Genomic DNA, 15871 nt, shown 5'->3' with positions numbered 1-15871 from the left:
AAGAACTGAATAGCAGACGTTTGTTCTGTCAGGAATCATACACAGCCCTTAACTCACCAGGTTAAGAGGGTAATTGTACAGAATCTGTTTAGTTATATATGATGTACAGTACTTTAGGATATTGAGTGACATTCAAATTTTGGGAGGCTTCTTCCCATAGAATTTCAACCTTTAGAAGGAGAAGAGTGATGTGAAAGACTGCAACATCAAAAGGAATTCTTTATGCTGGCCATTCGCTCCATGCTTAGCTGGGCAAACAAACCATTAAGTGTACAGCGGAAATGAAGCCAGTTGTTCTGAAAAGGCTGTATAGACTGATCCTTTGCTTTCTAAGCTAGCTTTAATTTAAAGACGGACAAGCACTAAGTATACAATAAGATTCAGCTATGTTAAGTCACTCTTACAAACATGGCTGTTCTTGGACAGGTAAAATGCTCTTCCATCTTGCCGTGTACACCATACCAAATCATGGTTTTACAGTGTCCCTTGAACTGTGCTAAGGATCAAGACTTTGGAGACTTTGCTTGTTCCCATCTACACTGCAAGATAGAACAGTGTTAATACTTCATTTGGGACCTCTGACAGTTGATTCTGTAGTGTAGCCAGGACACAGCCTTTAAATGCTAAAATAGGTGTTCAAATACCATTGTAATGGGTACAGGGTACACTGATTTCAGTACTAATTTTTGGCTAGAGCTGCTTTGTCTTTCATTTGATATTAAAGCACACAGTACTGGAGTTAAGGGAATTGTCACTTTTGGACATCTGTTTTCCAAACCATGAAAAACATAATACATCCCAGACAGATTAGGAAACAAACATTTATTATAAACTGGTAGTTTTACAGATCTATAAAAGTGATCAACTTTTTTCAGTACACAGACTAAGAATACATAATTTGAACACAGCCCATTAGAGGCACATGGTGAAAAGTTAAAAGTCAAATAGTCTCACGTTCTTCGGCAGTTGAAAGTGTCCCCACCACAACTGAACACTCATAATGACACTTATACAATATTAACAAAATGGACTGAGTCTGCTACACAAGAGGCGCTGCATAGGTCATCTTTGCATTGCATAAAGAATATACCTGTTACAGTCAAAGGGATAATTGAGAAACAAAACTGGATCCCATGAATTATATGCAGGTACAAAGAGATTGGCAAAGACAAAAGAACATGGACAATCAGATCATAAAGACATTGTACATAAGCACCATAATACCTTCTGTAGAGCAATAGACTCTGGCTTTTAAAAGAAGTGCATAAACTAGAGGGCAGGTTAAATAAAGGTAAATCCAGAAAAAGCTGCCATTTTATAATATCACCAGATTAACTCTCAGGATTTATAAGATCAAGAATGAAAAATGGTTACACTGTGTGTGTGTCTTACATAAAAGGCCAAATTCTATCAGTTCTGTCCATCCACATGGAATTAGTGCAAATTAACACTACAAAAACAGTTATTTTGTGCCAGTGTTCAGGCCAGCAAGCAACTGAAATATACCTTAGTGGGGAAGCCATTTACAAAGTGTCTGTACATTAAAATATCCATCCCATATATGGGAGAAACTGTGAAATAATAGCTTATCAAAAATGAGTTCTTGGGCTCTTTGAGTGCTTTGTTTGTATTTTTCCTCATTAATATAAAAACCTAGGGCCACTTTAATGGTCTGATTGTGGCGTCCTGCCTAGTCACTCAGCAACCTCGTCTCATTTTCTGGTCCCAGTCTGACACCCTGAGCCAGTGCTCTCAGACCTTCAGGTTCGCTAGGTGGGGGAAGAGAGTGCCTCACATTGTTCAACAGCAACTCCCCCCTCCAGTATTATCAACTAGAAGGATGCTGTTGAACTGCAACCATTCTGAATGGGAAACAAATGAGTCCCCAGACTCTAGGAAGAAGATGACAGCATTCCAAACCCCATTGAGAAAAATCATTCAAAAGCCTCCCAATAATCAGCCCTGTGATCTTTATTAACTTGCTTGTTTTGGTACACTCCAGTTGATACAGCCAGCATCAATTTCATATTAGATATTTTCTTTATCCTGGAACTGTAACCTGCGTTTGCAGGGAGTTTAGTGATCCAGTAGTTCTTTTCTGTTGCTAACTATTAAGATCCTATAAAACTTGCATCAAGAAACAAGGCAGTCTTGGCTAATGCTGCCAGCATTTATAAATTAAGAGGAAAGCAGCCCAGTGAAATGAGCTATGAAGGTCATTGTGACTGTTCCATAAAAACGTAGAATTTAACTCAGCTTGAGGTATTCTGATGCCATAGAACAACATCCCCTTTGCACTTTCATTTCTTTAGAGGAAAAGCAGAGGAATAAAAGCCAAACATTTTGTCATCCTGAAAGAAAAGCTATCAGGAGACAAAGTTTAATGTGGTGTTCTATTCTTACCTGCCCCTAAGGCAATGTTTTCCCAGGACTTATTTTAACAGTTTATCAAAAAAGCAATATGCCTTTACAGATGGTAAGTGCAAAAGGACAGTTGTGAATTGCTTGAGTATGAGATGGTGGGACAAATCTATGAGTTTTAATACCAATGCAGTATACACTTCTCCCAAATGTGGCCTCACCCAGTCAAATGCATATTTAAGAGAGCAATAATTACAAAAAAATTAAAGCGAAGAGCTAAACCATAGGTGGTTTCCTGATAGTCTTAACGTGTAGCTGATTTAAAGATGCTGTGTTTTTTTATTTTTAAAATCCATATTATATTAAATAGCAGTTTGGGGGTTAGAAACTAAGGCAGTTCCTTCCAGCTTGGGGGAAAAAACAAAACCACAGCTTCTTTGCACAGTGATCTGTTCTCCAATTATAAACAAGAACAAACCAGTTATTTGAGAAATCCTTTTGGTTTGAATATTCCTGAGAAGGCTAGAGGCTTATCAGCTTTTTCCTTCTTTTCATGCTATTCCCAAATTTTGCTTCATTTTTTCATAAACCACATAGCTGATGCTGACAGCCGGAAGCACTTTCATGAAGTTTGGGCCTATGCCTCTATAAAGTCCTAGGATTCCTTCGTTAGCAATTATCCTTTGAAAGAGTCCAACCATGTTTAGCTGTGGGGCTCCTTCCAACAGAGCTAAAAAAGAAAAGGAAGATAGCAATCTCCATCATTCAGCAGTTCTAGTGAGGTTAATTTTCTAATCATATAAAGCTCCTCACTACACAGATGTACAACTTATCACCTCTAACCCTACGGACTTGGTACAGAGTCTTCTCAACACTATTTCCTAGCACAGCAACGTCTGCTCTCAGTCATTAAGTTTGGGGCAAGTCTCTTTCAGCTGCAGACCTGTGCCTTGGAACTCCCTCCCATGAAAGGTCCACAAGAATACTTTGCTTGTTGCACTAACAACATGCTGGAAGTTGATCTATCCTCTCCTGTCTGAGACCTCGCTCTACCACCTTTCTTTTCACCTATTTGCAACAGTTGATAACAGAGTAGCAGTCGTGTTAGTCTGTATCCGCAAAAAGAACAGGAGTACTTGTGGCACCTTAGAGACTAACAAATTTATTTGAGCATAAGCTTTAGTGGGCTACAGCCCACTTCATCGGATGCATAGAATGGAGATATATATACACATACAGAGAACATGAAAAGGTGGGAGGTGTCCTAACAACTCTAAGAGGCTAATTAAGGAAAAAACTTTTGTAGTGATAAGCAAGATAGCCCATTACAGACAGTTTGATAAGAGGTGTGAAAATACTTAACATGGGAAAATAGATTCAATGTGTGTAATGGCTCAGCTATTCCCAGTCTGTATTCAAGCCTAACTTGATGGTGTCTAATTTGCATATTAAAGTTCGGCAGTTTCTCGTTGGAGTCTGTTTTTAAAGCTTTTTTGTTGCAAAATTGCCACCTTTAAGTCTGTTACTGAGTGGCCAGAGAGGTTAAAGTGTTCTCCTACTGGTTTTTGAATGTTATGATTCCTGATGTCAGATTTGTGTCCATTTATTCTTTTGCGTAGAGACTGTCCGGTTTGGCCAATGTACATGGCAGAGGGGCATTGCTGGCACATGATGGCATATATCGCATTGGTAGATGTGCAGGGTGGACATCATCATAGGACCTAATCACATCAGCCACGCCATGAGGGGCTTGTTCACCCACGAAAGCTTATGCTCAAATAAATTTCTTAGTCTCAAAGGTGCCACAAGTACTCCTGTTCTTTTAACAGCTGGTAAGTAACCCTTTTTCAGTGCTGGACTTATTGTCCTTGAGGGTCACAGCGCTTTCCTCTACACCAAATTCCTTGGTCTCCTCTGGCCATGCATTTGCTCTGGTGGTTAGTGCTTTATTTATTTATTTAAACTTCAGTTTGTCCTTTGATTTTACAATATGGTCTTTACACAGCTTGTGCCAGGAGCTCCATACATGGGTTAAAATATTTAAGGTGATTGACACAAATCTATAAAATATAAATATTAAAACACACAGAGCTGGAATCTGTAACATGAAGGTTGTGTCAAGCACTAACAAAGCCAATCAAAAGTTTAGATGGGCAAGGTCAGTATGGTATTAGACACCTTAAAAACAGGCATACTAAGTAGGGATTATTCTCCAAATTATAAATACCTTTAAAAGATATTCTTCCCAAACCCAAATCCCAATTCTCACCTTGAGCCTGCATGCGAGTTCTGATGAGAGCAAGAGGGTAGCTGGCTAACTGACCACAGGTGCTGGAGACAGTACCACATCCGAGCAACACAAAGACACCAGGGTTAGCAGAGTCTGATGCATAACGATCTAGCCAAGCAGTCTTCAAAGCCTGACAGGAAAACATAAATAGATTTGAATGAGGTATATAAAAGTTTACACTAGATAGTTAAGCAGACTTTATAGCTAACAACAATATTAAGGTGCTCCTTTGCCTCCATAAAAATATTCCAAATGCATTCATGGGCTCAATCCTGCAAGGTGTTGAGTGCTCTGCCTCAATCCAACAAGCACTTAAGCATGTGCTTAACTTTATATGTATATAAGTAAGCCCAGTGACTTCAGTGGTATTACTTAGATGCTTAAAGTAAGAGCATGCTTAAGAGCTTTCTTTGATCAGACCACAGCACTCAGCAAGTAGAGGATCAAGCCTTATAGTGGTGATCCACAAGCACCACAAAATAAAAGTTAAAAATGTGATAGATAAAAATATTAAATTGCCTTTTCAAGTTTTATTATGAAGCATATTTCTCAGAATTAAGTGACTATACCCCAGTTACATGAGACAGACTGTGCACAGAAGGCTGACAAAGGTATTTCAGACCAAGTGCAGGTGGGAAAATGAGTACCACAATAGAAGACTCCCTCATAGAAAATGCCATCAAGTCTCACCACTGCTTTAAACTTGGGCCTTCAGCTCAAGCACTTCTGCTGCTTGTCTAGACTGGGAAAATGAGTCTTTAAAAAAGTATACAATGTGTTCAGCTAATTTGTGTTAATTAACATGTTTTTAGAGACCCCTTAGCACCCAGTGTAGGCAAAGAGAGTGGATGTTTAAAAACATGTTAGCTAGTCCTGGTCAGTCTTAGGGGTCCCATTTAGGGCTTTATAGGACAAAATCAACACTTTAAACCATACCCAGAAGCTAATTGGTAGCCAGTGCTACAAAATGAGCCATTGGTGAAACATGTCCTCAGGGCTTGTCTACACATCAAATTATTCAGAAATATCTATTTCTGATTAAATCCATGTATGGATGCTCTTATTCTGAATTAGTTTAATCCACTCCCAAAGTAGAGTAATATAATTTGGAATAAAGCACTCTTATTCTAGAATAATAGCATCCACACATGCTATTCTATGTGTGGATGCTATTATTAATCAAGAATAGTTAATCCACTTTGAATTCACACCTTATTTTATATCTGATTAATTTTATGTGTAGGCAGCCCCTCAGTGTAAAGCACATTTATGACATATTCACATTAATATAATCCAGTCATAATGAGAGGGAATAATTACATATGTTCAACTGTATCATAGCCATAGGGCTACATAACATGCAATAGCGTCAGGTGTTTAGGGTTTAAGTTTGTTGTTTAGGGATGTGCTCCAGGCCAGAAGGGGGTGTTTAAAAAGAAAGATATGAGTATATTGCATTGCAACAACCAGCTGTCTAATGTTCTGGTTTAAACCTACCAAAATCCACTTCCAAAACGTGGGCCAGATCCTGCAACACTTACTCATGCCAGCAATGCCGTTGGATGTTACAGGGAAAAAGAGGTTGACTATGAAAGGATCACCTACTTGTGTAAGGGTCCAATCCTGCCACTTTATTTCCCTGTAGTAGTAGCAATATTTATTATTTGTATTACCAAAGTACCTAGGAGCCTTAGGCATGGACCCGGACCCCACTGTGTTAGGTACTGTTCAAATACAGAACAGAAAGATGCCCCCTGCTCCAAAGAGTAATAAATTTTCTTTCAGAAAGAAAACAGATAGAAAATAGATAATTCAGGTCTGCCTGGGAGAAGCCCTCTACCCCCCGATTGGCTGCCTTCTCTACTCACCTGCCTCCTGGGAAGAGCAGCCATTCAGGGCTGCTGCAGGAAGCAGGCAGAGCTCTCTCTTTCCCCACCTCAGGAGCCAAAGTGGTTCTCACAGGAGGAGAGGGGGACACAAAAAAGTTCAGCAGCTCAGGATAGTTCTGCTCTCTCCTCCCCAGTTTCCTTCCTGTGAGCAATGGCATCACTCCTCTCCTCTCCTATCTCCCTCCTTGCAATAGGCCTCCTCCAGGCCTGGGAAGGAGGAGACTCCACTGCAGCTGACTCCCCACAGGCCTGAGAGAAGAGGTAAAGAATCCCTGCAGCTGCAGAAGGAGCAGATGTGGGGGTGAAAGCTCCCGCAGTGGGAGCCAAAATCATCTAAATCCAGACAGACCAAACCACAATATAAATTTAAAAAAAAAAAAAAAAAAAAAACCACTCATGATTCTGGGGGAATCTCATGATTTTGGTGGGTCTGACTCATGATTTTTGAATCATGGGGTTGGCAATACTGTAACACAGTAAGGAAAAATGTGAAAATCTGGCCCTGAGCATACTACAGCGGATATTTTTTGAATCCACAAATAAGTGTAACTACAAGTAAGTTAAAATATGTATCATTCACTCACATCTGTAAGAGGGTAATAGGAGGGCAGTTTACATTTTTGTGTGTCTAAAGAAATAATACATGCATCAAGTAAACAAACTGACCTCATAGACAGCCAGGTCTATACCAGCATAAGGAATTATGCCCAGAATGTTGGGTACATAACCTTTGTAAAAGGCTTTCAACCCTTCTCTTTTTAAAATCTTCTTAGCACAGTCAAACATCCCAGAGTATTGTCCTGTTTTACCCACAGCCAGTCTGGTCTTTAAGACCTGAAGGTAGAAGAAACGTAGAATTAATTATTTGACAGGTCACGACACAGCTTACATATAGGAAACTTGGCATAACAAATCTTTGCATACTCATAAGTTTCTATTTCCAAAAAGTGAACCTCTTTGCATGTGCTGCTTAAAGTCTCGTTTGTAACAACTAGAGTTAAGGTTTGGTTAGCACTAGTTTTCTCAAGGTTTTATCATTTGTAAGAGGAATAGCCCACCTAACAAGCTCATGGTTGTGAAGGAACAGGGTGTATTTTTTTAGTCAAAATCAGAATAAGATGAAAGTTGTGATTTGCCTTTTTTCCCCTTCTCATGTTCAAGAGAGACAATTTTTTTTTAAAACAAATTACAAGATATCTAGAGCTTCTAATTAGGGCTGTTGCTTAGCGAAATTAGCATTTAGACAGCAGAGACTGTGCAGGAACATGAACTAATTCCTTCTAAGGCTTCACTGGATCAAGCTTTTCAACTGAGGATTGCAAATCATATTAAAACATTAAAGAAGACTCATGACATCCTTATGAGATAATTAAGGGATATACAGGGATCACTTCACTCACTACTGAAGTGCAACACAACAGCTGTTTAACAGTGCCTGTGACTTTACACCAGCATTGCAAGATAGGGAGCGAAGAACACCATGTTCAAATGAAACTGCCAAGGGAATTCCCTGAGCAGGAATTTGGCCAGCTTGGAAGTCTCGTAAGAGATGGCTCCCATATGTGATGTCTGGCACGTCAGCATCCAGTCTTGGCCAGGAACACCATAAAAACCAACTTTACTGCAATACTATGGCATGGTTGGGAAGATGGGAATATCTTAGGGCTTTTCTCTGCTCTGGGTGCTACAGTGGCACAGCTACAGACCTGTAGTATACCACTGCAGTTCCATAGTGCAGAGGCTTCCAACCGGGATGGAAGGGTTTTTCTGTCATTGTAAGTAATCCACCTCTCTGAGCACCAGGAGCTACGTCAATGGAAGAAGGTTTCCACTTACCTAGCCACATCTACAACAGGGTTAGGTCAGCATCACTATGGCGTTCAGGGGGGTGAGTTCTTCACACCCCTGAGCAATGCAGCTACGTCAATCTAAATTTTAAGCATAGACCAGGCCTTATTGTAGAACAGGGCCTACATACGTTCACACCCGTTCTTGTGTAGTACACCATTTGAATATAAAATGACCAACACTGTAACATTTGGTTGCTTTATTCTATGTGCTTAGAAGCCAGCTGTGACTTGATTTTCTAAGGACAATAATGACTCAACTAAAAAACAAAAAACTCCACCACAGTTTATGTAGAAAGCCATTGTTTTTTTATCCTCACAGAGAGACACTCCTTATCAGAAAGAGTTCAGGGTGAGTCACCATTTTATATCAGTTTCAAATCTTGCTGTGATGCTTGAACAGACCTAAATCCTGGTCCCAGCACACAGCTTGGGCAACTATGCTGTGTGATACTAGAGTCATTCATCTTTCAGGCAGAGGAAACTGATTTTCTACCCAGGCTGCAGAATGAAAAATAGCCACTCTAGAGCTATTATTCTATTCTTGAGGCTGGAAAAATTGCTGCAATACCATTCTGAAAGCCGCTACCTGTTGTATGGAGGTATAATAGCAGCGACTCCACAGAGGAGCAGATCAATCTGCCCACTCTGCCCATAGTGCAAGGAAATCCAACAGAGGTAGCTTAACTTCATCTGCACAAGCTACCTAAATCTAACCCCAACTCTGCACAGCAGACCTGTATTGGTTCTGTTGCAGGCAAGGCCTCCTCACCCCATGCCAGGGACTTGGGCCCTGTAATGGCAGGGACTTACCAACGGAGTGCCCCCGGTGGTCTGCTGTAGAACTGCAGTTAAATTTCTGCTTCAGTTCCCCCAGCGGGTTTTCAATAAGTTGAACAACAAGGAGTCCGGTGGCACCTTAAAGACTAACAGATTTGGGCATAAGCTTTTGTGGGTAAAAAACCTCACTTCTTCAGATGCATCCTTATGCCCAAATAAATCTGTTAGTCTTTAAGGTGCCACCGGACTCCTTGTTGTTTTTGTAGATACAGACTAACACGGCTACCCCCTGATACTTGACACCAATAAGTTGAATGATGCTTATATACAGTGAACAATGCCCCTTCAGGGATTTTGTTTATTTAATCAACAGCCAAACAGTGTGTAAACAAGCCTTCTCCTCCCCTAAGTTCCCAGGCTTCTCCTTTGCCTGGAGCTGTGCAGTCTCCCCTGAGATCACAAGGGAGTATCTCCCAGGCCTCCCTGCCTCAAGAGCTTTGTAGTCTCTCCCCTCTGGAGCTGTCTCTCTTTATGTTTTGGGGAGTGTTCCTCTCTCCAGGAGCCTCTGCTACCAATGGGCGTAGCTTCCTACCCAGCTCCTCTGAAGAGCTCTCTTCCCAGGAGCTTCCTCTCTATGTTCTGGTCTCCTGCCTGACCCTCAGAACCATTTATAAACCAAGTGTTTCTTTATTTAATTAATTAATTACTGCACAGCTGCTTATCCAATTAACTATCCACAGGTGGATCTGGATTGGCTCGTTTGCCTTAGTGGAGCCTGTCAGGCTAGATGCCTGGCCTTCAGAGGGCCAGTCCCAGTGGCAGGGCCACATTCAGGAAAGTACTTAAGCGCACACTTAACATTAAGCATATGCTTACGTCTTTTACTTCATGGGACTTAAATACACACTGAACTGCTCTGCTGGGCTGGTCTACACTGGGGGGGTGGTCGATGTAAGATACGCAACTTCAGCTACGGGAATAGCGTAGCTGAAGTTGACGTATCTTATTTCGACTTACCTCGGGTCCTCACGGCGTGGGATCGACAGCCGTGGCTCCCCCGTCGACTACGCTACCGCCGCTCGCCCTGGTGGAGTTCCGGAGTCGACGGGAGCACGTTCAGGGATCGATATATCGCGTCTAGACAAGACGTGATATATCAATCCCCGATAGATGGATTACTACCCGCTAATTTGGCGGGTAGTCTGGACGTACCCGCTGAACAAAGATGCTTTCCAGACTTGGAGACTTAGCATGCAATTTGTGACAATCCAATTTCTAACATTTTAAGAGAGAAACAACACAACCCCCAACACATATGCACATGGTGGTTTGGGTTTGTTTGTTTTAAATGAGGCAATTTAAATAAAATAAAACTCAGAAAACAGCAAAACCCCACATAACACTAAACACCAGAAAATCTAAGTACACCTCTACCCCGATATAACGCGACCCGATATAACACGGGTTCACATATAGCGTGGTAACCCCGGGGCTCCGGCAGTGGGGCTCGGGCGGCAATTTAAAGGGCCCGGGGCTCCGGCTGCTGCAGGGAGCCCTGGGCCCTATAAATCACCGCTGGAGCCCTACCGCTGCTACCCCGGAGCTGTGGCAGCGGGTCTCAGCCGGCGATTTAAAGGGCCCGGGCTTCCTGCAGCAGCCGGAGTCCGGGGCTCTTTAAATCACTGCTGGAGCCCTGCCGCCGCTACCCCGATATAATGGGGTTTCACCTATAACGCGGTAGGGATTTTTGGCTCCCGAGGACCACGTTATGTCGAGGTAGAGGTGTATAGAACATTCCATGTTGTATCCCAGAAAGTGTTAAGTAGCATTATGGTGTGATTCTGAAGGAGTAAATCTACAGAATGCAAGTGAAAGTTGTGATGTAGACAGAACTCCTGTAATGTTTCCACAAAAAAGCTTTATCTTGCTCTTGGTGAAGTCAATAGGTTTTTTGGCACTGACTTCAATGGGAGCCCGGTCCTCTCTTGCTTACCTCCATGGGATAAATAGAGGTTTGTGCTGTTGCCCCAGCCAAAGAACCAGATACAAATCTTTCAACGGTCCCTATCTTTCCATCTTCATTAGCAAATATCTTCTTATACTGTGTAGGTAAAATACATAAAGACAAATATATCACACATCTTTCTGAGGCAGGTAGAATCCACCAGCAGAAGCAGAAATATGACACAAGAGGTTTTCCCACAAAGTTTGCATTATAGATGTCCAATTAACACAACTTAAAAATATTTACATTCTAATTCTCTGTGTAATGATTTATAAAGACATAGATCTTCCAGCCTGTGAAAGTCCTTTACATTTGGTCCCACTGAGTGGGATCAATTCTGCCCATACTATAATGGCATGGGAGCACCTCTATAGTTAAGGTTGCCCCAAGACATCGGTTTAAAGATCAACCTTTCTAAATCCTCTAAAATTGACTTGGTTAGTCTTTGTAATTTGGTATGCCTCAGGGTGGTACAGGGTAGGATTAGTGACCCAAATTTAGAATCATTTGTGCCAGGGGTCCCGGACATATAAGCCTGAGAAAAAATAGCCTTTAAAAAAAAAAGTTGCGGGGGGGAGGGGAATCAAGCTATTGATGTGATGAGGGTCAAAATGGTCTAAATCTCTCAAACTTTATCCAAGGTAGTGCTTTGCACACACACACAATCTTTGAGGGACCCAAACTGAGAATGGTGTTTAAGAAAATGTACAGTAACTCCTTACTTAACTTTGTAGTTATGTTCCTGAAAAACGTGACCTGAAGTGAAACCAATTTCCCCATAAGAATTAATGTAAATAGGGGGGATTAGGTTCCAGGGGAAAAAAATTTCACCCGACAAAAGTGTGTACACACACACACACACACACACAGAGTATAAGTTTTAAACAAACAATTTAATACTGGTACACAGCGATGATGATTGTGAAGCTTGGTTGAGGTGGTGAAGTCAGAGGGTGGGATATTTCCCAGGGAATGCCTTACTGCTAAATGATGAATTAGCAATCGGCTGAGGGTTAACCCATTGTTGTTAATGTAGCCTCATACTCTACAAGGCAGCACGAATGGAGGGAGGGGAGATAGCATGGCAGAAAGAGACAGAGACACACAGCATGTGTGTGAGAGAGAGAGATGCACATTGCCCCTTTAAGTATGCTGACCCCACTTTAAGTACACTGCCTTTTACAGTAGATCAGCAAGTTGAGACAGCAGCTTATGCTGGCAAGCTCCCTCCATCCTGAGCCCTGTCGTGTGTCCCCCTATGGAGATGGGGTAAGCAGGGTGCAGGAGTAGGGGTGGAGAGGGACACCCTGACATTAGTCCCCCTCTTCCCCCCACCCCCACCCTGCACAGCAAGCAGGAGGCTCCGGGGAACAGCTCCAAGGCAGAGGGCAGGAGCAGCACATGGCAGTGGGAGGAGGGACAGCTGAACTGCCCGGCAATTGATAGCCTGCTGGGTAGCTGCCGCACAGGGAACTTAGGTGAACGGGGAGCTGATGGGGGGCTGCCGGTCCACCCTGGTTCCAAGCCCCCACCAGCTAGCTCCAATGGGCTGCTCTTCCTGCAAGCAGTGGACAAAGCAGGCGGCTGCCAAACGATGTTATAAGGGAGCATTGCTCAACTTTAAATAAGCATGTTCTCTAATTGATCAGCAACGTAACAACAAAACAACGTTAACCGGGATGACTAAGTGAGGAGTTACTGTACGTTTTTACAATGCACATGTACCAGTACAGAAAAGCAGCTAGAGGATTTTCATTCCCACCATTTTATATGCTTTAAAGCTCAAGTCTTCTAAGTACTCTGAAATCCGAATGGTTAGTCGGATTGATTTGAAAATGTGGTCTCTTTCATTAGGGCACAGGGTAGAGCTAGGGATTCAAATTTGGGGTCACTTGACAAAGAGGTTACCAGTTTACAGGTTGTCTTAAAAAAAAGTTTCCTTATGCTGCCCTGTACTGTTAAACGGAAAGTCACTAAATCACTGGATGAATCAGAGCTCATTCTGTTTGACTGCTGCGAAGTCATCCTTCAATTAACATAACTAAGGATAAGTTAATCACAAGCACCCATGTAACACAAAAGGAATTTTGAACTGAGTGGTTGTAGTGCTACAATTTGAGAGTCATGAGTGGCAGTTTTATTTTGTGGGGAATAAAAATCAGAGTATGAGGGGGGAATTAGACATGTGAATGCTTAAGAACATAACCACCGCCATACTGGGTCAGAGCAAAAGTCCATCTAGCTCAGTATCCTGTCTTCCGACAGTGGTCAATGCCAGAGGGAATTAACAGAACTAGTAATCATCAAGTGATCCATCCCCTGTCACCCATTCCCAGCTTCTGGCAAGCAGAGGCTAAGGACATCATCCCTGCCCATCCTGGCTAATAGCCATTGATAGACCTATCCTCCACGAACTTATCTAGGAAAGGAGGGCATTATGGAGAGGAGGAGCAGTACATGTGTTAATGGGATGAATTGGGTAACTGCTGAAGGAGGGTAGAGTTAAAGATTGGATGCCTTAACTCTGCATTTCCTGGTTTTCAGAAGTTTCAGTTTTGATTCACTCAACGTTCTGCAAGGGGACGACATATCAATAAGCAACCCTAACTCTGCAGAAATGTTGTTTTTTGGGTCATTCCATACCTATATGGTTGCACTTTTATAACAGAAGAGAACCCTGCATTTCTTGCACACCCAGAACTCCAACTTAAGTGAATGGGTACTCAAGGAATTGAGAATTAGGCCTTATGTGCACCATACCACTTGCTATAGGCAGCCAAATACTGCAGTCTTGTCTTTGTTCTGCAGTAGTTGTATCAGTTACTGATAAGCTGAGCTGAAGTAAGGAGTAATGTACTGAGGGAGGTAAGCAATAACTGCACATTAGGGCAAATTACCACCTCTCATCAGAAGTTGTAAATCAGATATCCTATACACAAAGGATAATTTTTTAAAATAGCTTTGGGTTTGGGGTTATTTGTTTACAGCACAGAAGAGTGTTGATGTATTGTACATTACTTTGCTCTTACTTCTGGCCCTAGCAAGACTCTGCCATCTTCACAGATGAGAAAGCAAAGATCAGTTACTGGGTGTTCAAGAATTCCAAACTAAAACTGTGATCGCACGGAGATCTCTATTCCAAAGGAGGATTAGGTCTTTAATATCTTGTGTAAAGCTGATTCAGAGGTAAATGTAACTCTGAAACCCATGCTGAGGGCATCTGACTGCAGCACAATGACATTTGACTTAAAAGGAATCCTGTACATGAGTATGTGTTAGGCTAAAACAACGTGCTAAATTTTTATGTGGTTACTATTTAGAAATCAAAACTGAAGTATTTAACATTAGAGCACCTCTCCATAAAAAGTTACATAGATAAGTAGGTAGCTTTAAACTCATATGATGCGAGTTTGATTTCTTTCCTACATTGTTCACAGTACAATAGTAATAATCCACATTACTCACATATTTTATTAACCAGTCATGATACTATTTTAAATTTGATCAATAAAACCATTATTTTTTTTTCCCCAACATCATTTGCATCTTTGTTTTTCTGTATTTGGTGTTCATCACCTTGATTTAACACATTACCTGTTCATATGCCCAGAACTTAATAGCAGTTTCAGGTGCGATTTTAATAACATTCACACCATTTCCCCTCCAAAGGGAACGGATGCCTCCTTCTTTCACCATCTGCTTAAGGCCACTTGATATATTCATTTTATTTGACTTTGAACCATGAACCTATTAACCACAGTAAGAAAAAAAATGCTTAGATTGGACAGGGGACTCATTTTTAAGCAACAAAGGATAAAAGCTGTAGTAAATACTTAAATCAAAACCCCCTATAAGACAGACAGTATAATTACTTGTCTCATAATTGAATAGCTGTAGTCAATCTGAGATGCTGCAATATGACTGTAAACTAAGGATTGTTTTCACACCATTAACATTATCTGTTGCATTTCTTGAAAGCTAACACTATAGTAATAATAAATAAATTAAATTAAATTAAATTAATGGAGATATCCTATCTCCTAGAACTGGAAGGGACCTTGAAAGGTCATCAAGTCCAGCCCCCTGCCTTCACTAGCAGGACCAAGTACTGATTTTGCCCCAGATCCCTAGGTGGCCCCCTCAAGAATTGAACTCACAACCCTGGGTTTAGCAGGCCAATGCTCAAACCACTGAGCTATTCCCCACCCGTCTTTCATTTTTATAGCAGTTGTGATATTTCTTCCAAACTGGCTACTAGTTCAAAAGGGAATATAAATGCTCATTATCAAGAGAAATGCAATATATTCCTTATAATGCATACTACAGAAACACTACATAATGTGCTTTTTAGATTGAGTAGTACTTTCTATGCGGCAGACTCAGAAAACATAAAGCAAGCTACTGTTTAAAATCTTGTAATTTTGAAAAAAATGTATGGGAAGTGTGTAAAAAGTGTGAAATTTATTGCTGATCTTAATACACTGTTGTAGTTTATACCAGCACAACTGATTTTGAGAGGGTAGATGTATTTTCTAGTATCAGTCTTTTATTAATCATTTCAGATATCAAACGGAACATATTTAATAGAATATCTGTACCACAACACACCACAAAGCAAGTCTCATTACAAAAATGCAGCATTTGAATTCTTTAAAAAAAAAAAAAAAAAAAAAAAAAAAAAAAAAAAAAAAAAAAAAAA

The 15871-nt window shown here is 41.2% G+C and overlaps 1 protein-coding gene across 1 annotated transcript in view; it reads right to left on the bottom strand.

Annotated features, from left to right (window-relative positions):
* Positions 1-807: 807 nt before the first annotated feature.
* LOC112115856 (calcium-binding mitochondrial carrier protein SCaMC-1) overlaps positions 808-15871 on the bottom strand; it is a 47941-nt gene continuing 32877 nt past the window's right edge. The window contains exons 6-10 of the mRNA XM_026655508.1: positions 14767-14919; positions 11161-11268; positions 7207-7374; positions 4631-4781; positions 808-3091 (exon numbers count right to left, since the gene is read on the bottom strand). Of these exons, the coding sequence (XP_026511293.1) occupies positions 2913-3091; positions 4631-4781; positions 7207-7374; positions 11161-11268; positions 14767-14919 (759 nt within the window). The 3' untranslated portion in view covers positions 808-2912. The remainder of the gene's footprint in view (positions 3092-4630; positions 4782-7206; positions 7375-11160; positions 11269-14766; positions 14920-15871) is intronic.

Source organism: Terrapene carolina, unplaced genomic scaffold (assembly GCF_002925995.2).
Source record: "Terrapene carolina triunguis isolate 2854851 unplaced genomic scaffold, T_m_triunguis-2.0 Scaffold210, whole genome shotgun sequence".
In the NCBI taxonomy this organism is placed as follows: Eukaryota; Metazoa; Chordata; order Testudines; family Emydidae; genus Terrapene; species Terrapene triunguis.
The sequence above is the reverse complement of the archived record's forward strand: the minus strand, read 5'-3'. Positions and strand labels throughout refer to the sequence as shown.